The sequence below is a fragment of the Phyllostomus discolor genome, chromosome 2 (assembly GCF_004126475.2).
Source record: "Phyllostomus discolor isolate MPI-MPIP mPhyDis1 chromosome 2, mPhyDis1.pri.v3, whole genome shotgun sequence".
Taxonomy (NCBI): domain Eukaryota; kingdom Metazoa; phylum Chordata; class Mammalia; order Chiroptera; family Phyllostomidae; genus Phyllostomus; species Phyllostomus discolor.
The window spans coordinates 33,172,509-33,194,474 of NC_040904.2; the positions used below are offsets into that span (position 1 = coordinate 33,172,509).

The window sequence follows — 21,966 nt, forward strand, 5'->3', positions numbered from 1 at the left end:
CATGCCACCTTTAATTACAGTATGTGACAGAGCGAAGACCTGTGGAACGTCAGGGACTACCCTACAAGGACGGACTCCTTATAATTCTTTGTTAGTCAGTTAACAACAACAACAAAAATGCTGATGGATGGATGGATGGATGGATTGGATATTCATAGTGCACTAGGCAATATACAAGGGCTTCAAAAGAAGAAAATTCTGTCTTCCGTCGTATTTTCTAGTTGAGTTTCCTCCTTTACTACATTCTTTTATTACATTGTTTAATTCTTTCCATGGGAGAGCAGGTAAATTCTTTCTATGCCGAGCAGGTAAATAAAATTCTTGTTCCTAAAATAAGCACTGCATAATTGAGATGACTTGTGCAATTGGCAGGGAGCTTTCATCACAGAAAAAAAAAGTGTAGACCGTCTATAATGATTTGAGATGCCCAAGCTGCTGGATTGAGGATTTCCGCACCGACGGTTCCTCGGGCGCAAGCTGGAGACAGACGGTCGGCGAGAAAGCAGAGCGCGCTACACTTAAGGAACCTCACGTCCCAGAATCCCTTGGGGACTCCAAATCCCAGAAACCCGCTCCGGAAATCTACCGGGTTCCCAAATCCGCGGACCACGGACGCGACCAAGTTAGGAAACTGGGGTGATTGCCGCAGCTTTTGTCTCCTACCATTTTCCCTATAGGGAGAGGGCTATGGTTACTAGAACCTTCTCACTCTCTCCCACAAGGCTTTCCCGGAAGACCGTCTCTCGGCGTACTTGGTGTGATGGTTTGCTTCTCCCATTCTCTCTCCCCCTTCTCTTTGCTCTCTGTAAGAATGGTTCATCCGGACGTCGAGGCTCCAGGACTTGGCTCGGTGGTTGCGCCCTCCCTCCCCCGGAATGTGGGCCTTTCGAGCCTGCGAGGTGGGAGGGACCCTGCCTAGGAGGCGTGCTGGCTCCTGGCAGCTGTAGAGGCGGTGGCGGCCGCGGGCTGTGGGAGGAGCCGCGTGGTTCCGGCTGCCGAGGCGAGGCGACCCTTAGGTCCGCGCCGCGGGCGGGGAGGACAGGTAGGGGAGCGGACAGCCGCGGCTCTGGGGGAGGCTCAGGCAGCGGAGTGCCCCGCCGCGCCCCCCGCACCCTCGGCCTCTGGTGTTGAAGCGGGGGAGTAAGGAGATGCCTACCCAGAGGGACAGCACTACCATGTCTCACTCGATCGCGAGCGGCGGCTTCGGGGACCATTCTCACCAGGTCCGGGTGAAAGCCTACTACCGCGGGTGAGTGCTTCGATAAGGGATGGGAGGGGAGGGGAAAAGCCATCTAGACTTGGCCTGTTAGGGGAGAGGGGCTGGAAATGTTGTGGCGGGTTGGTCTGGGGGGGCGACTTTGGGGACTCGGGATGGGTGATCGAGTAGTTGGGGGAGGAACGTGGGGCGCTAGCTTGGGGCACCCCCTAGGTGTGGTGCAGGGCGTCTGGGAGTCGCGCGGCTGAGGGTCCAGAGTAGGTTCCGAGGGAGGAGCCTTGGAAGAGAGTATGTCCACCTGGTGGGTTCCAGAGAATCGCTTAGTAAGAAATTTACAAGGGTTTACGTCATTAAGTCTGGAAGTATTTGGGGTTGAGAGTTGATTCCGGTCGATGTTTCAGTGAGCTAAGTTTGCTATCGACTTAAAAGACTGGACTGCTTCAGTCTGCTGGCCCTTTTGATTTCCAACAGGCCTAAAGCCTCTGGCTCCCCAAGTCATGATTGCTTGGAAGAGCTCACAAAGTCTATATGGACTATGTTCAGGCTGCCAGCAAATTAGACATAGGGGTTATTTTTTAAGAGGAGAGCTCATGCGTTTTCAGGGATGTGCATTAGATACTTAAGTGTGTCTCCAAGATTAGACTGTGGATGTGTAAAGTAAAATTCTGTGAACACTTCTTAGTCATTATTGCTTGAAGGACCATCTCGTAGAGTGAGATAAAGCAAGGTGAGAGGAGAAAGCCTAGGGCACAGCTAGAAAATCTATAACCTTTACTCATATTATTACCTAAGTTGTAACTACTGTGGTTACCAGAAATAATACAGCCCCTCAGATCGTTGTATTAAGTTATATTCTGTAATCAGTCACCTGAAGTGTCCCCTTTCCCTTGAATTCAGTGAATTCAGTTGTGTTTTGAAATTTCTTTGATATAACTATATTTATGAAAATTAGAAAGGTTAACATGTTAGTGTGAGAATCAAAGTTTGAAGCTAAGGGTTAACAGAAAACCCAACCGTTTTGGCGTTCTTACTGCTTGTCCAAGCAGAAGTAAATTGCTTTAAAGCACTCGAACACTAGAAGGTTGAAATTACAAAGCATACTTTTACATTCCTGAAAGGATCAGTGAAGATAGTGAACTTTTAAAATGCCTCTCGTTTTGATTTCAGAGCAAATATAAGCCTCCAATTGTCTTACTGATTTGATGTAAAGACATACTAGTTTAGTTTTGGTTTCCATGACCTGTGTGTATTAGCTTGACTGTATTCAGAGGAGTTTACAGGTGTTATTTTGAACAGTATCAGTGTTTTTGCTTAAATTGATCAAGGAGGTCTTGATTTTAAAACAATACTAAGAACTGTGTGTAGGCTTTTTTAAACGTTTGTAGTTGTCACAGTGGACTTGAGAATGGTCAGCTGTGACCTTTGCACTATGGGAAAAAGCTTTGCTTCCCTTATCTTACCTTTAATTTGATAAATGAGATGTTTCACTTTAGAGTGTTCCATTTTATAAAGGCGACAGTCCGTGAATTGTTTGGTACAGAGAATGAACTATACTACCCATTTTTTTAAGGTATCCGATTATTGACAGCTTAAAAACTAGATTAAGAAATGAATATACACACATGGTAGAAAAGTGCAAGTTGTACAGATATAAAAGAAAAAATGTTCCCCGTTCCACCCTCCCAGCCTCCAAAGTTAACTGCTGTTGACAGTCTATTTCTGGTTCTTCTGGAGGTTGCCTTTATTACTTTAAAAACTATAGTTCTGTTTTGTGATTTATTAACTTTAGATAATATCTTTTGATACTCTGAAAGATAAGAAATTGGGTGCACTTTTACTTTTTCTCATGCTGGTACCTCTCAATTTTTGATTGCTAATCTATTATTATTTTTTGTTCTCTGGTTTACCTTTATGATTTTAAATAATATAAATTCCTGACCTATTAAATTGATATAGTTTCCAATGATCCCAACTATGAAAAATGGAGAAACTGGTGCCTCTTTATTTGTTCCCATTTCTATTAGTCTGACAAATGTAAATAGGCCTAATTAGTAAATTAAAATCATTGTAAGCTTCTCATTTGGAAAGAAATCAAAGTCTGCTATACTTTAGGAATGTATTATATTTTCTTGGCTTATTGCTTCAATTATTTTTTTAAAAAGGCCACATAACCTTTTTAATGCGTGACTAAACTTTCTCTGACATTCAAGTTAACGTTTTCTTTGTTTTAAAAAAAAGTATGCAGTTTTGCTTAGGAATGAAAGAACCCCTTGCCTTTCAGTGCTTTTAGTTCAGTGGAAGCTTTCTAGTAGTGCCTTGATTTTAAGCCTTATTTAAAGACATCAGCACTATGAACTGTACCAATTTCTGTCCTCTGAAATTAGATCTGTGAAGACTATGTTTATGAACAATAGTCTAAACTGATGGTTCTGATATTACAGTCAGCTGCTCATTACTTCAGATGAAACTAAAATGAGTCACCAATAAGAATAGTTAATAAACAGGTTGGGTAACTAGAACACCTACCTGATTTTAAAATAGAAAATCTTTTCTTTTTATCAAGAAATGTAAAGACAATCTGCATTGGGGAAAAAAATAATTTTCCTTTAGATCCCAATGGCTGTTATTGAAGAGCTTTCCCCTTATATCCTTCTAATAATATTTCTTTCCAGTGAATGTTGAATATCCAATTAGCGTTTCGTGCATAAATTGAAATCCTTTCAAAGATGTGTACTTATATAGTGTTTTCACTCTGTTAAATTTGTTTTGTGCAAATGTGATGTCTCCTAGATATAACAGACATTTAATTAGATTTTTTCTAGTGTTTAAGCAGGAGATTAATGGCACTGAGAATCTGATTTAATTGGGGACCACCTAAGGGTGCCTGTCTTATAGCCTGGACCTTTCTTTCCTTGTCATGGTAGCTTGTCAGTGAGTGGCCTTCCTTCTTTAATCATTACCTAGTGGTGTCAGTTTGAAGGAAGAGAAACAGGTTTTGTTGGTTAGTGATAGATTGCCATTGGATGTGATTACCCTTATATAAAGTCACTTGATATTTTGGAATCAGATTTAACAAGGAAATGTGCGGACTGCTCAATTCTTTACATTGTAAGTGTATGGGAAGTTTGTAAAGAGCTTGCAAAATATGCTTTTTAAACCACTGCTGTTGAGCAGTTATAACAATCCAGAGGATCCTCCGTATTCACATGTACTCATAAAAAGATCATTAACTCATTGCACATTTGGAACATATAGCTGGTTCAGTGAAGAAATAGGCTGGTTTTTTTTTTTTTCACTGTCAACAGGTCTTGGCAAGACTTGTTTTTAAAAGTATTGCAAAATAATACACTTCAGTAATGGTTCAAAGGAAATAAAAATAATATACTGAGTTGAGCGTTGGGGGAATGTTAGTTACTGGTCCTGGAGCTTGAGGCATGGTACCTAACCATAGGGATCTATAGCTTTACTAGAGAGAGAGAAAGGGCCTGGTGGCCTGGTGCCAAAAACCCAAACCAGCACAGCCCTCTCAGAAATTTGAATTACATTATATGAGATAAATTGCTTGTTAGCAGTGAGAACCAATGCTGAAGAATTGAGGGGGAGGCTGGTGAAACCAGGACCGACCATGTGCAAATTGAAGGCCTGATGAAGCAGGGGAGAAAGAAGCAGTTCTCTACAGAAGAATTCTCCCCTAGAGGTCAGGTCCATGATAGCTTTCTAATACAACTCCCAGATCTCTTTTTAAGGTGACTTGAGTGTTTGTTTTTTATGATTGAAATGAGCCTAATTAAAGCCTGAATTTTAAAAGTTCCAGTCTTGTTTCCAATTTCACCTATTACTTACGTAAGTGTGTTTAAATTCAGTGTAAGAAATAACCTGCTATAAGCCAGGCACATGGTACTGAGCACAGAGGATGTAGAGGTGGATAATACAAGGCTTTGCGCTTGAGGAACTAAGAAACTCGTAGGAGGAAAGACATAGAGTTAATTAAGGGTTGTGTATGTGTGTTTGTGTGTGTAAGGTACTTGCAGGGATGGATATTGGGGAGGAGTTTGAGGTGAGGGAAGCCTTCCTAGAGAAGGAAATCTGTGAGGCTTTAGATGGATGTTGATGTTGGGTGGGGCGTCATTCCAGGCATTGCACAACTGCACGAGGTGTTTGGGGAACTAAGAGCAGTTTAGTTGTTTAGTTCTGTTATGTACTCCTTATTAGGGCATAAAGTATGAAGTGGGCACTGCTGAGATGTGAGGTTAATTTGACGACGGTTCACAGGCACTACTTCTTGAAGACTCTTGAAAATCATACTGCAGGCTTCAGACTTTTTCTCATTGGCGAAGATTTTGAGTACACAAGATCAGATTTTTGTTTTTACAAAGATCACTCTTGGAACCTGGGGATGAATTGCCATGGATAAGACTAATTTGGAGGCTTTGGAAGTAGTCCAGGTGATAACATTCTGAGGAGATGGAAAAGGGGATATGGATTCAGTAGTGATTTTAGGGGGTAGAATCAATATGAATCAGAAGACTGACGGCCTGTGGGGAAGAGAGGGGGGGGCCTGACGATTCACAGGTTTCTTATTTGAGGGAGCCTAGGGATTATAGAAGGAAAAGATTTATGAGAGAAGGTAATTAATTACCGGAACAAGTAACCGAATTTTGAGCTCATGGTACTTTGAGGGCATCCAGGTGGAAATGTGTGGAATTACTGAACAATCACTGTGTGTGTGCACGCGGTGCACTGTGTGTGACAGCTGACCCTGTGCGGGAATGTGGCTGAGAATGACACTAGAAACAAAAATTCCACTCTACAGTGGTCTGTTGTAGATCACAAAGGCAAGGCACTAAAACTAAAATTTTTAAATGCAGAAATACATAAAGTGGAAAGCTCCCCACTTCCTAGGGTAGCCACTGATAATAGTTTAGGATATTCTAGATCATATAATTTAAATAGGTACATATTTTTCACGTTTCTGCAGTTGATTTTTTTGTTTATAATCTTTGCATATCAGGGTAGACAGTTAAACAGATATATACATGCATATAGGTGGGTAATAGATAGATACATCTGTCTTTTTCTTTATAAGTGGTACATAGTGTTCCACAATATTGTTGTACTATCATTTATTTAATCTTTTTTCTGATAGATGAACACATAAGGTTACTTTCATTAAATCACTGTTTCAAATCATGCTGACAACGTTCTTCTATTTAATGTATATTCTTACAAACATGGTCAAAGATGTGCCTGCTTTAAAAGTGATATTGTCCTCCCAAAACTTAGGAATTTATATTCCCAGCAACTGTGTGGATGAAGCATTTCCTTATGCTCCCATTTCATGTTATTGGTCTTTTAAATTTTTGCAGATAAGTTTGGCAAAAAATGCGTTTTTTAATCAAGTATCTTTTTATACATAATTGATTATTTGCATTTCTTCTTTGGATTGTCTACTCATGTCTTTGCCCATTTTTTTCTTGGATTCTTTTCTTTTTAAAAAAGAATTGTTTCTTCAAAGGGACATTGATATTTTGTCTGTTTAAAAGTTGCCAGCCTTTCTCTGACCTGTTGGTTGTTTGGAGCTTTTCATTTTTACTTAAATCTGTCCTTTTCTTCATGGCTTCTGTGTTTGGTCTTTTAGGTAGATGTGTTTCTCATCTTAAAATATTGTATTTTTCTTTTATTAATTATGTTGCTTAAGTGATTTTCTTTTCAATAAATCTGGTATTTGGGGGTTTAGTTATTTGTGGTATACTGATAGAACTTACTTTTTTTCCCAAAATGTATTCTACTAATATTAATGTTGAATAGGTTGCTCTTTTACCCTAATTTGAAATGACAAGTTTGTTACACACATATACTAAATTTTTCAGAGGGGTGTAAGTACTTTATTCTTATTTTTCATTGATTTTTGGTGAGAAATCTTATTTTGCCAAACATCAAACCAAACATAATTGATTTGATTATTGTATTATTATAGTTAATTTTGATATATGTTTTGGAAAGACCCATTTCATTAATTTTCTGTGTCCAGATTTTCTTGGCTATTCTTGTATATTTTCAATTCCAGATGAATTTCTTGAAGGTTTTTGTAGGTTCCTCCCAAAAAAATTGTATTGGCATTTTGATTTGGAATTGCATTAAAATATAGATTAATTTGAAAACTGCTAGTTTTACAATATTCAGCCTTGACTTACAAGTATATGGTTTTAATACCTATTTATTAATGTTTTTCATGTTTTTCAGTAAGGTTTCTCTCCCATAGGTTTTTCACATTTCCTGTTACGTTTATTCTTAGGTATTTTATAACTCTGTTGGTTTTATAAATTTCTGTTGCTTTTATTCTATTTTATTATATATACCATCTATTATATATACCATCCTTTTTTTGTATGTTTAAGTCAAACTGGCCACCTTATTAGTTCTATTAATTTCTTTTCGTAAAACATTATTTATTTATTTTTAGACAGAGGGGAAGGGGGGGGAGAAAGGGAGGGAGAGAAATATCAATGTGTGGTTGACTCTCCTGTACCCCCTACTGGGGACCTGGCCCACAACCCAGGCATGTGCCCTGACTAGAAATTGAATCAGCGACCCTTTGGTTCACAGGCCAGCACCCAATCCACTAAACCACACCAAACAGGGCATAGTTATATTAATTTCTTAGTTAACTGTCTTAGAATTTACAGGTAGATAAAGTCATCTGCAAATAAGTTTTGCCTCTTCCTTTCTATGTATCTCATTTATTTTCCTTATCTTAACCATTTGGCTAGGTTTTCCAGATTGTTGAATTTTAGCAGTGATCAATTATTCAATGAAATATGATCAATAGTTAGAAAAATGTAATAAATTATCTTCAAAGATACTCAGTCTTCTTTTTGCCTTTGAATTATGTTAAAGAGCATGGGAACTAATTTTTGTGATGTACTCACATGTTCCAAGAACTGTGATACATGTTTTAAACTTATATTTGTTTAATTTTTAGAGATAGATATCATTATCTCTGTTTTATGGATGATAACATCGAAGCTTAGGAAGCCACAATACAAAGCCGAGTCTTACCCTTCAGAGGAGTTTCTCTTTCCCCTTTTACTGTATTGGTAGGGCTTTCTTAGGATTACTTCTTTGTTTTGTCAGATTCATATTTCACAGTTTTGAGTCAATTTTCTATCTCCTTGATTATTAAGAATGAAAGTTGCTTTATGGCTTTTTATAATTAACAAGTAATTTGAGGGGTGATACTTTGAAATTGTATGTATATTCTATTCCTTCAAAACCTTTTGCCCGATGGTTTTACCATCCATGGATAATCCTGCCTAAATCTATTATATCAGTGATTTCAAATAAGACTTTTATTTCTGATTGTACATTTAATTTAGGAGAAAAGTTTATGTTGAGATAGCAGAAGGGCTGAATGTGGTTCTTTTAGTTTATTTCTAAAAGCAATTAGTTCTAAGGAAGAACTTTATATTCTATGTTTTAGAACTTAGGAACATAATGCTCAAAGCAGTTTGTCTTCTGAAGCCCGATAGCAAAATTAAAAATGCTTTTTTCATGTTTTAAAAAAATTCAGCTAAAATCGTATCTGAATTTGTCATTTTGGGAGTCTTTGTGGTGAAGCAGGCTATTCTGATAAAGACCAGTGGTAGGAGGTAATTTATGCTAACACTGAAGTTAAAACAAGAAAAAAAATGTTTTCATGCATAATTTGTTTTATGTCTTTAAAATGTAATATCTTTATTTTACAGCTCATTTTTAGCTTTGGTACTATGATAAGGATCTGGTGATTGTGGAATGTATGAACGTGGTATTTTCCTAGTTCCTTACAGAAGTGTTTATATAAGACTCCCTTAAATGTTTTAGTTCCTGGAACTTAAGGAGTGGCAGTTGATAGAGCACGACTCCTTCATTGAGTCCCTTTAAGAAGTATGTACTTATATTTTCTAAGGATTACTCAGCTGTTTAAAAAATATTTGTATGTTCTACCCTGGCCAGGTGGCTCAGTTTGTCGGAGCATCGTCCCATGCCACAAAAGTTTGCAGTTCGATTCCCAGTCAGGGCACACACTAGGTTGTAGGTTGGATCCCTGGTCAGGGGCATGTGGGAGGCAACTGATCAGTGTTTCTCTCTCACATTGATGTTTCTCTCTCTCTTCCTTTCTCTAAAATTAATAAACATATCCTCATGTGAGGATTAAAACTTTTTTTAATTCATAAAAAAAATAAAAATAAAAACATTGGTATGTTCTGGTAAATATTTTTTAGCTCTTGAAAAATAAGATTTTTGAAAACTCCCTATTGTTTATAGACATGCATACGTATGTGTTAATTTTAACTCCACGTGGGCCTTAATAAGAAAATCATAGTTTGAGGATGCCTGATCCTAACTGATTTTTTTCCCCTTGGCTTTCAAAAATGATAATGTCACACTTATTCTTTGCCAAAGAAATTCTGTGGGATCCTTTTTTTCTCTTCCAATTTAATCTAAAATACATTTCTCACAGCCGTTACCCCTCATACTAGTTACCTTGAGAGTATTTTGAAAGGAAAATTGCTTTAAGGTAAGCAGATTCTCTTTAATGTCATTAGAAGAACTGTTTTCTATTTTTAAATAAAATTTTAAAATATTTAAAATAATGCTTTATAGACATTTAAAATTTGTTTTCTATTTTTTACATTTCTTTTATGAGAAAGTTAGTTTTATAATCATCCCTTTACATGGTAGAAAAATAAGTAATAATCTATGCTATTTAGAAGGGTCTAAGTACAATACCCATCTTTCCATCTCTAGTCTCACCCCAGTTCCCAGTTCCACTACCCAGAATTATTACTCTTAAATTTTGTTTTGTTTTATTGTATCTGTTGATCAATATAAAAGTTGAGAAATTTAATACTTCTTCATTGCCTTCTCTGGTGAATATTTTTAATTCTTGTGATTACATTTGTAATTTAAATAATATATCTTGTCCTGCTTTTATTTTTCTTTTTAATTGTGGTAAAAAAAAAACTTATTAAATCTACCTACAATCTCAACCATTTTAAAGTGTACGCTTCAGTAGTGTTAGCTACACTGGTATTGTTGTGCAACCAATCTCCAGAAGTTTGCATTTTGCAAAACTGAAACTCTGCATAGTGAATGACTCCCCATTTCCCTTCCCTCCAACACCTGGCAACCACCCTTCTGCTTTCTGTTTTTATGACTCTGACTACTCTATATACCTCATGTAAGTGGAATCAATACGGCACTTGTCTATTTATGACTGGCCTTTTTGACTGAGCGTAATGTCTTCAAGTTTCATCCATGTTGTAGGCTGTGTCAGCATTTCCTTACTTTTTAAATCTGTGTAATCCTTTGTATTTATATATCATATTTTGTTTATCCATTCATCTGTTGATGGATGCTTGGGTTGCTTCCACGTTTTGTCTATTGTGAATGATGCTGCCACGAACATGGATGTACAAAAATCTGATACATACAGTCTCTGCTTATTATTTTTTTTGGATATATACCCAGAAGTGAACTTGCTGGATCATATGGGAATTCTATTTTTATATTCCCATCAACAATGCTCAAGGTTCCTCTTTCTCATCCTTGTCAACACTTGTTACTCTGTTTTTTCGATAGTAGCCGTCCTAATGAGTGTGTGATGATACTCGATTATGGTTTTGATTTGCATTTGCATTTTCCTAATGATTAGTGATGCTGAACATCTTTCCATAAGCTTGTTGGCCATTTGTATATCCTCTTTGGAGAAATGTCTGTTCAAGTTCTTTGCCCATTTTTTATTAGGGTTGTTTTTTTCTTCCCCTTATTTCTTGCTTTTATTTTTAAATTACTAATTCTAGCTATAGTATTGACTTTCCACTAGGAAAGAAACATTTTTGAATTTATGCTTTCTTTAACTTTTTTCATATCATGATTTTTCTTAGTAATTTTTACATTGTAAAAATTTATAACATGATTCTATTCTTTAATTGATAGTTTTTTCTTTAAAGCAATTTCAAAAAAAATTATAATGAGTGCTTATGTTAATGGATGCACTTGAAGATCCAAGTGCTGTGATTAGATGCTTAGAGAAGGGAAAGTAATCTTGAGTCAATAAAACTTCCCTTTTTAAAGGTTCCTCTTTTGTTGTTTGGAATTGGTATGGTTTCTGGGTCAATTTTATCCCATCTGTTTTCTTTTTTTTAAAATTTGTATTTTACTTAATCTTTTTTTTTTTTTTTTTTAGAGAGGGGAGGAGGGAGGGAGAGAGAGAGAGAAGGAAAGAAACATCAATGTGCGGTTGCTGGGGGTTATGGCCTGCAACCCAGGAATGTACCCTGGCTGGGAATCGAACCTGGGACATTTTGGTTCCTAGCCCACGCTCAATCCACTGAGCTATGCTAGCCAGGTATTTTACTTAATCTTTATTGTACTTTTTTCCCATTATTTTTTAGTCCCCTTACACCTCCACCCCCCAGCAATCACTACACTGTTGTCCATGTCCATGAGTCTTTTTTCCTTTTTGCTCACTCCTTCCACCCCTGTAACCTCCCGAATCCCACTAATTGTCATCCTACTCTCTGAGTATGTCAATATTTTGCTTGTTAGTTCAGTTTGTTCATTATGTTTCACATACGAGTGAAATCATATGGTATTTGTTTTTCTCTGACTGGTGTATTTCACTTAATGTAATGTTCTCCAGGTCCATCCATACTGTTGCAAAGGATAAATTTTTCTTCTTTGAGTCATCTAGAACTTTCTCATCCTTTCTGGTCTGCTGCTTGTGCCTTTTTTTGTTTGAAAGACTTTGGTAAGTTGTCATTTCAGTGGACCCTTAGGATAAAGATGTATGTTCCCTCTACCATGTTAAACCAGAAGCATCTCTGTGTTGCTTTTATTTTTCTTTTATTTTTCATTAGATTTATTTACTTATTTTTAGAGACAGGAGAAGGAAGGGAGAAAGAGAGGGCGAGGAACATCGATGTGTGAAGGAAATATCCCTCTGTTGCCTCTCTCTTATACCCAAGCCAGGGGTGGTCCTGCAACCCAGGCATGTGCCCTGACTGGGAATCGAACCAGCGACCTTTGGCTTTGCAGGTCAGCACCTAACCAGCTGAGCCACATCAGTCAGGGCCTGTGTGTTGCTTTTAGAAGGTTAGATTATTTTTATCTCTAATGAGGTTTTACTTACATGAATATATATTTTTAAAATTTATTAAACATATAGAGTATGCTGTATGCTAGGCACTATTCTAAGGCATTATTAGGCTAGGCACTAGCCTAATAGAATAGGCATTATTTTATTATTATTCCTATTTTATAGACGAGAAAATTGAGCCACAGACAAGTTAAGTATCTCACTTAAGGTTACACAGCTGGTAAAGCATCCTGGCTTTAGCTATCATGGTCTTTATACTTCTGCTGCCTTTTGCATGCCCTTTCTCCTTTCTGGGGTGCTTTTTATTTTTACATTTCCCATACTTTCTTTAGAGCCCAACACGGGACACTTCCATTCATTTAATATATACATTAACTGAATGTCTACTCTGCTTCAGGTGTTTAGGACCAGACACTGCTTTAGGTATTGGCGATACAGCAGTGAGCAAAACACAGTACCTGCTCTCAATGGATTTTACATTTAGTTGTGGGAGACTTAAAATATGTATAATTTATATATGCTGGCAATGTATTTTCTCTGAAGAGTAAAGAAATTAGCTTCAGGTACTAACGTAGACTAATTTAATTTCCAAAGCAAGGATTAAGTTGTTCATTAGGCAGTTTCTTAAAGGTGTGATTGACTGTTTGTATCCATTATGGTTTTGTCAAAAAAAAAAAATCATCTGATAATAGCTACTGTGGAAAGTGGTGCCTGAGATTTAGCATGAAGGAGGTTGATTTGGGAGTGCTCTTGGAATCGACAGCTGTGTAAGAGAAGGGAAGGGAAGGAAGCAAGCTTAGGTAGAAAAGAATCAACATGCCCTGAAGTCTCAACAGAAACTTCAGCTGACCCTCCAGGAATGAGTTCTGAAGATGAGTTCACACTTCAGAGCTTTCCCGGGTCACATCTGGGACCTTTATACTCCCACATTAAATGAGCCATTGGTTGTGGGCTGTTTCTAGGAAGGGGTTGTAGCCATATACGAGGAGTGAAGTCACTGAAGGAGGCCCGCACCTGGGGGATTGTCTGCTTGTAATGCTCCCAGCAGCTGGTATAATGAATATATCCATTGCTAATGGGTGATTCTGGGGGCGAGTAGGGAGGGGGAAGGTCAGATTAAAGTGTCCACTATGAGAATCATTAGGAGATTTGGATTTGAATTAATATTCTATTATTATTTCCTAACTGTGAGACTCTGGTAAATATTCTAGAGTTGAAAATGTTTTGCTTTTAAATTGGTAAAATAGCATTAGTATGTCTAGTTTGATGGTTATTTTGAAGGTCATGTAAGATAAAGTTTGTTTAAACATCTGGAACATACTCAGTATTCTTTAAAAATGCTTATAGGCAATAGAAACATAAACAGTGATATTTCCTTGTCATAAGTGCACTTTCTAGAAGATGAGTTTTCTCCTAGCAAGTATTTCTTCTACATTTAGTTAAGAAATTTGAGTCCTAAGTATGTTAATAGTTATGTGAATATATTTAAAAGACCAAAATTCTTGTCTTCCAGTTGTTTACAATGTAGTTGAGGATGTGTTATCAGTATATGGTGAGTTAAGTAACAAAAGGTGGAACATAAGGTACATGTTGGACAGGTTTAGAAGTACAGGCCATTGGGCTTGTTCAGTTGAAGAAAGTTTAATGGAAGTTGATGTTGAAGTGCCTGTTAAGATGTATGCCCCCGCCACCTCCATAAACTGAACCTTAAACTGAGGAAATGACAAGAGGAAAGCCTGGGTCATCAGGGTCTTTTGTGTAAGGACTGTGAGTTAAACCAGATAGATGTCTGTAGCAGAGTGTTGGGAATGATGGCATAAAGTTGAGGCTAGAAATTAGTACCAGATTATCAAGAGTCTTAAATACCACAGAGTGTTGGAAATACAGACTTAGGAGACCCCTACATAGAGATAATAGTTAAAACATGAAATGTGAAGTAGATTTCAGAGAGAAAGAGAGAGAGAGAGAGAGAGAGAGAGAGAGAGAGAGAGAACGAATAAGTGAATGAATGAATATGAGAGCTGGGATAAAAAATGTCTTGTGCCCTGGCTGGCGTAGCTCAGTGGATTTAGCACAGGCTGCAAACCAAAGTATCGCAGGTTTGATTCCCAGCCAGGGCACATGCCTGGGTTGCAGGCCACGGCCCCCAGCAGTCGCACATTGATGTTTTTCTCTCTCTCTCTCTCTTTCTCCCTCCCTTCCCTCTCTAAAAATAAATAAAATCTTTTTTTTTTTAAAAGAATGTCTTGTGATTGAAGACAAAAGGAGACCTAAGTGTTCAGAATAGTAGAGAGAGAGCCAGAGAAGCATACTGCTACGAGAGTTAAGAGGCAGGGCAGAAAACCATGAGATGCTTAGGAAGAGAGTGATTATTAAGAAAAGGCTATTCAATTTCTATGCTTGGCTCTCTGTTTACTTTCAGTAGCCCCTAAGATTGCAGTTTTAATTTTTTTTGCAGATGACTAAAATTTTAAATTTCTTATTTCCCGCTCCATATTCCAAGTATCCTGTGTTTGTTCACCGTTCCTAACACAGTGTCATCTCCTTTGTTTCTTCAGAAAATAACTTACCAAGTAACCATTCTGCTCTAGGCACTATATTGGCCACTAGGAATATAATGAACTTTTACCAAGAGAACATTCTAGCTAGGGCAGGTGATAGACTTTAAACATTGGTGTATCTGTCAGGTGGTAAAAGAGGTAGCCAGGGCCAGTTCACACAGGGACTTGTAGGCTTCTAGGGACTTTGGATTTTACTCTGAATGAGATATGAAAGGCATTTGTTGAAGAGTTTAAAACAGAGGAAGGACACGAACCACATTCATTTTTGGAAAACCATTCATTTTTAGAACAAAGTGTGATACAGAGATTGTTATATGTGTTAAATTTGAGTCATCCCATCTGTTTAACTTATGGTACTTTCAGAAGGAAGACTGTGACTGGCTACTGCGTGATTACATCATATGGAGGCTTCTCATGGTTCCTCGGAGGAAACCCCAGGCTTCTCCTCTAAAACAGTTTTAGGTTTTACAGGAGTAGCAGCTAGGTGGACTTACGTACTGTTGCTTACACATTTATGTCCATTCTTATGTTTTGGGGGGTATCTCCCTTAAAATATGAATCATTTGAAAACCAATTTTGACAAATGGGAATTTTTTTGGAAAAAGGTGGATGTGAAGGTGTGAGATCTAAAATGCATGCTAGGGAAGGAATGGTTGACTGTCTCAAGGGGGGTTAACCTGTGGAAGTTAGGGCTGAGGAAGGACATGACAGATCTTTGTCAAATTATTGAAGGGCCATCTCTTGTTCAAAGCGTAGACTTTTGGAGAGGAGGAGATCTGGCACTAGTAATTGGAACCCTTTTCTGTTAAATGTAAGGCAGAAGCTATTCATCTAGGGAGTACAATGCCTAATAAAAGAGTGATCTTCTGAAGGTGAACATGAAAGCAAAGGCAAGACTACCATCTGTGAGAGCAGTTAGGTGGAGATTAAATTGAGGCTTCTCACCAATGTAATTTTAGTTGACAGCGTTAGTTTGCTGGGAGCTGTATATGCTGATGCACACACGAAACAGCTGAAGTCTGTCAAATTGTCAGGCACCAGCAATGTGTGGAGCGTTACTCATTTTGGTCATTCTCAAACTCAACACTCCCTTTCTTTTTCAGGGATATCATGATAACACATTTTGAACCGTCCATCTCCTTTGAGGGCCTTTGCAGTGAGGTTCGAGACATGTGTTCTTTTGACAATGAACAGCTTTTCACCATGAAGTGGATCGATGAGGAAGGTGAGTGGTGGAGAGAGGGCTGCAAGTGTGAGTGTTTACTTTAAGATACTATTCTGTCATTTATTTTTAAAATATAATAGAAGTCCTAATTTATTTAAGGGGGAGAGAGTATACTAGCAGTTTGATGCCATTCTTATTTTTCTTTATTTAAATTGAAAGAAACCAAAGGATACCATGTTTGTTTTGCCCTTTTTACCCTAAAATATAGTGAAATTAGTGTGACCTTTTTTCCAGCAATAAGATAAATTTGTCATCAAATATTATTACATTTTACTTTAATTTTGAGTGTGTTGCCTTATATTTTAACAGACCTTCAATAATTTGATAGTATTTTTTACTGAATATTACATTAAAGAAATTGTTATGGAATGAAAGTGATTGTGACAAACATTCTTTCAAAGATGGTGGCAGAAACTCTATACCTTTGTGATTTGTACTCAGGAAGCATTTATTAAATATCTGTGTACCCAGGATAGGTATTTTCTATCCCCAGATGTAGAGTCTCATACGGAGATGGTCATGGGAATAATAAATGTGGTAAGTTCAGCATAAATGCATAGGGGCCTTGGAATACAAAAGAAGCAGCATCTATAACATACCTGAAGTATCTATCTGTGTTGTTTGGACTACACTATAACAAAGCGTAAATGTTTTTTAGTTGGAGGAGGTGAGGGGAAAACCATTTACAATGAAGAATAAGATATAAAAAGGCACAGAGGTATGAAGAACATGTCATGTAGGGAAAAGCAGTAATTCACTTAAAGTGTGGAGAGCAGTGAGGTATGAACTTGAGCTAGATCGTTGCTACTCAAAGTGTGGTCTGTGGAACTTGCTAGAAAGGGAATAACGGGCCCCATCACAAACCACTGAATCAGAATCTTCATTTTAACAGGATCTACGGGTGAGTTGCATGAATATTAAATGTTGAGAGGCTTGGAACTCTGCAGGCTTTGCAAACCGCATTAGACTTTGTTTTATGTGATGGAATGTCATTGAAGTGTAGTTAAAAGATACCCTGATATCCTAGTTTGTATAGTGGTTTTCTGTTAATTATAATATGAATGGAATTTCATTTTAAGGAATGTCATTATAATATTTAGCTCAATATTTTTGGCCATTTCTATGTTCCCTGATATGAAGAGCCCTGGGAAGATAGTATCCTACCTTCAAGCTACAGATAAGTTCAAACCCATTTTCACTTTTTAAAGATGTTTTTAAAGTTTCTCTAAAGTAATCTATGTTCACTGTTTGGGGGAAAAAACTAGCACAGATGTTTTTGAAATTTAGACATCTTTGCTCTTTTGCTTCTCTCCTCCCTCACCAATCCCAGTCCTAAAAGAAGAAACCGCTAATACTGAAAATAAGATATTTTCAATACATACACACATATGCTTATTTCTGTGCATTGTTGATAAGTACACCTTTTTTAAACAAAATGTATCGTATACAAACTGTTAACCAATATATTCCTTTTACATAGTGTATTGGATGTTTTTTCATTTCATTGTGCATCAGTTTTCACCATTACCTTTTTTATAACACTACATGTTATTTCATAGTGTAGATACTTTATGATTTATTTATTTAATCCCTTATTGATGGACATTTGGATTATTTTCAGTTTTTCACTACATTGAGCAGTATGTAACAAATGTTTCTATATGTAGTTTTGTGCTGTCTTATGGGACTCTCTGTATAGCAAATTCACAGAATATGCACAGCATCGATTTGGTAGGCAGTGACAGTTTGCTGCCCCTGCATGGCACAGCTGCACTGGATGAGGGCATCCCTTCCCTTCTGCCCTCACCATCCTCAGGTATTGTGAGTCCTTGGCACTTTTTAAAATCTGATAAGTGCAGTGCTAGCTTGGCATGTTAAATTTTGTGTTATTTAAGAGTAAAACTGAGTATCTTTATCTTTTCAACCACTTTTTGACCTGTTCTATCACAAGGTTAGTTTAAATATTGTTAATTAAAAATAATGTGGATATCTTACAGTATGTCTCCAGCCCAAAAATGATACTGTATAATTTAGCATATGCGTAATAGAATATAGTTAGTATCAATACACTGAATCTTACCATGAGCCATTGTTATTTTCATTTTAACCCTGTTCTGATCATTTCATGTTATTTCTTTGCCATTTAGAGGTTTCACAATCAGTAGTTTTCACGTTGTAGAGCACATAGGAACCACTAAATAACATCTCATTTAAAAAAAATCAACATTCCATTAAAATATCTTCTAGTACCCTTATACTTTGTATTATCTTTGCCTAGAGAGTTCTTTTCACAGATTGTCACGTGGCTGTCTCTTCCTTGTCATTCAGGTCTTAACTCCCATGTCATGTCCTCCAAGAAGCCTTTTACCCCTATTCACTTTGCCTCTTTTTTGTATGTTAGAATGTGAGCTCCATGAGATCATGTCTTTCACTGTGGAACTCTGGTGCCTAGAGCAGTACTCAGTAATAGTGTGCACAGAAAAACTGTGAATTGAATAAAATGTTAATATCAAACCTTTCTACAGTGTAGTTTTATGTCTGTTGTTGGAGATTTAAACATTGGGAATGGCAGTGAATTCTGCTTTTGTCTTTGCAGTTGTATATTTTAACTAACAGATTCACATAGTAAATTTAATTATCTGGTGAAATTATCTTTTATAATGCAGTTCATAGTTTTTCTCTCTAAATAGCTATTAAATGTCCTCATTTTCTGGGAGAAAACAACAAAACTGTAGCCTTTGCCTCATTTAAGTAAAAGGTTAAACTTTCCATTAAGGTCTGTTGATTCCTTCTTACCCTGAATATCAGTCTTTTCTTAATTTTAGGCATACAGAGCCAGTAGTAATTATTTAGGTTCCTTGCAATTATTTTTCAGTTGTAATTTTGTCCTTTGTTTTTAGCCATATAGGCATTTCTCTAGGATCAGTGGAGGGCAGAACTATAATTTTATTTCTCTGGTTTATGAGAAACACTGTTCTAAAAGCTAAACTTATTATTGTGGGATTTTATATTAGAACAAATAAAGATCATAAGCTTATTCATTTCTTTCAACATTTATGACAGCCACCCTTTTTCCTTGTGTCCAAAACCAGTTACTGATTTGTTTTGATGTACATGTGGGAAAACTGGTTTGCTTAATGTAACTAAAGATTTTAGAATGAATAGTAATTTTGTAACAATCATAACCCCCTTTCTCTCATGCTGTGAGAGAGTGTGGACCAGAGAATGATAATGTGTCTTTTAATTTATCATGTTTTATTTTAATTGTGGCCATTTTTCCTTAAGGACATACTTTTTATATTTACAACCTAACAATATTTTCTAAATTTCTAATTTATTCAGGGTCTGATTACCTGGTTTAAATTTCACCATGTTTTTTTCCTGTCATTTCTCTTCTAGTAGAAAGTAGCCTTTGGATATTTTGTTTTCATTAAAGTTTTTATTAAGAACAGTCACACTTTTTACAAAAATACTGATTTATGAAGGAAAAAGTATCTCTGGGGATCCTCAGATCCCCAGAAGTAGATGCTATAAATGAATTGATTATGCCTATTTCTATGAATATACAACTAGAAGGGACATGGTAACAATTTTTTTCTTTCTTAATAGACTGATACTGTACAAACTGTTATTTAACCTGCTTTTTCACTTAACATCCCGTGAATATTTTTCCTCACCAGTGTGTGAAGATTAATCTTGTTTCTCTTAAATGTTTTGTGGTATTAAATGACGTGGGTGTACCCTAATTTATTTAACCAATTCTCTTTTGATGGGTATTTGGATTGTAATTTGTCTATCAAAAATACTGGCACAGAGAATATCTTTGTGCATATATTTTGGGGGCACCTATACTGTATTATCTGTAGGGTAAATTTCCTGAAATGGTATGTGTCCAAAAATATTGTACCTTTGTTAGACTTTTACCACTAACATATGTGAATTCTCTTTTTTATACCCCGTAAAAGACTCTGTGAGGGAAAAAGCTGAAAATGATTTGCAGAGTGGGAGAAGGTATTATTTGGATGTAGCTCTTTAAATTCATGTCCTGTTTGTTTCAAAAAATTAGATTCGTGGAAATTTAAAATGAACATATGCATTCTTTGGCATGAAGAGTATGGAGTTTTCTGAATTCTAGCAGATTAGACTTCTTGGCTTGCATTCTAAAACTGATGTGTTCATAGGGGAAGAAATTGCATGCCAAGATGTAACAAAACCACGTTTAGGATGGTAAGGAACATCTTTTATGTGATGTTTTCTAAACATCTTTAGTCTGGTGTAATTTTAGCTGGTGTGTTAATAAGTAAAAAAGTAAATCATTCTTCATACTTTATCAGCCCACGCTATATACTAACCGTGGAAGTCGTGTCAGCAAGGGGAAAGCTTTTTGAATGTATAGTCAGTGCTGTTTCAGCTACTTTGATAGCAGTATTATGGCTCCAGACCTGGAAATTAAACAATGAAAATCAACATCAATAAGAAAAAACACCTAAGTACCCACGAGCAGATCTTGTTTGGTAACTCTTATTTTCTTCCTGCCTCCTTTAACATCTCTTGCAGTGGAGGCTTACGGGTGATGAATTCTTTCAGCTTCTTTGTGTCTTTATTTCATCTCTTTTAAAAATGACTTTATTGGGTGGTGGGCACACAATGCAACATACAAATGATGTGTCATCGAATTGTCCACTTGAAGCCGATATAATTAACCAATGTCACCCCAGTAAATTTAATTTAAAAATTAAAAAATAAAATGGCTTCATTGGGGTATAATTGACATCCAACAAACTATACATTTAAAAGCGTACAAATTGATGAGTTTTGACACCTGGGACATCTTCATCACAAGCAAGATATGGAACATATCCAGTACCGCAAACATTTCCTTGTGGTTTGCAATTCCTCAGTCCTACCCCTACATCCCACACAACTACTGATCTGCTTTCTCTTGCTATAGATCAGTTTGCATTCTGTAGAGTTAAAGGAATGAAGTCATATAGCATGTACTCTCTCTCTTTTTTTGGTCAGGCTTCTTTCACTTAGCATAATTACTGATATATGGGTTGAGTGTATTTGTTTCTTTTTATTAACAAGTAGTATTTCATCATGTGGCTATACCACAATTTGTTTACCCATTCATCTGTTGATGGATATGGAGGCTGTTTCCATTTTTTGGCTGTTACAAATAAAAGTGCTCTGGTGATCATTTACTGGTTTTTGTGTGGGTATATGTTATACGTCAGGTATATATGCTTGTTTTCTATAAAATAGGAAAAGAAAATTTTGGGAAAGATGAGGTGTGGTACTGCACTGCAGGCACATTCTCAGGCAGATGGTGTTTAGAAAGGAGTTTATATGGAAGTTATGGATCTGGAAGTGGATGCTTTTTTAAAACTGTCTATGTCTGGTGGCCCCTGGAAAATCTCCCTGTACTCCCAGGCGTAGAGTACCCCATGCAGAAGGCAGCTTGTTTAGAAAAGTCCCCAAGTACTTTTAGTTCTGGCCTTTGCCCCTCCTCCGTGCTCTGGACATTCTTCTACCCAGTAATTTCCGGTTGCTACCATTTATACACCAGGCTGTGTAGGTTATTACCATTTATACACGAGGCTGTGTAAATGCCCGAAAGGCAAAAGGATCAGACTAAAGCCCACTTGGGAGAAACCCCTTGCAGTAGTGGGTGGGGCTGGGTTGAGAGATGAGGCAGGAGAGGCTGTAGGAGCCTCATGGGGCACTGGAGCTCCCAGACTCAGCCTGTGCTCTGGTTTTTGGGAAGGTGTGTCCTTCTCGTGAGCATCCCCATCTCCATTGGCATTGTATGTATCCCTTCCCA

The 21,966-nt window shown here is 37.1% G+C and overlaps 1 protein-coding gene across 1 annotated transcript in view; it reads left to right on the forward strand.

Annotated features, from left to right (window-relative positions):
- The first annotated feature begins 897 nt into the window (after positions 1–897).
- The window catches only part of PRKCI (protein kinase C iota), a 63,383-nt gene continuing 42,314 nt past the window's right edge, over positions 898–21,966 (forward strand). The window contains exons 1-2 of the mRNA XM_028504365.1: positions 898–1,249; positions 16,021–16,142. Coding sequence (XP_028360166.1) covers positions 1,149–1,249; positions 16,021–16,142 — 223 coding nt within the window. The 5' untranslated portion in view covers positions 898–1,148. The remainder of the gene's footprint in view (positions 1,250–16,020; positions 16,143–21,966) is intronic.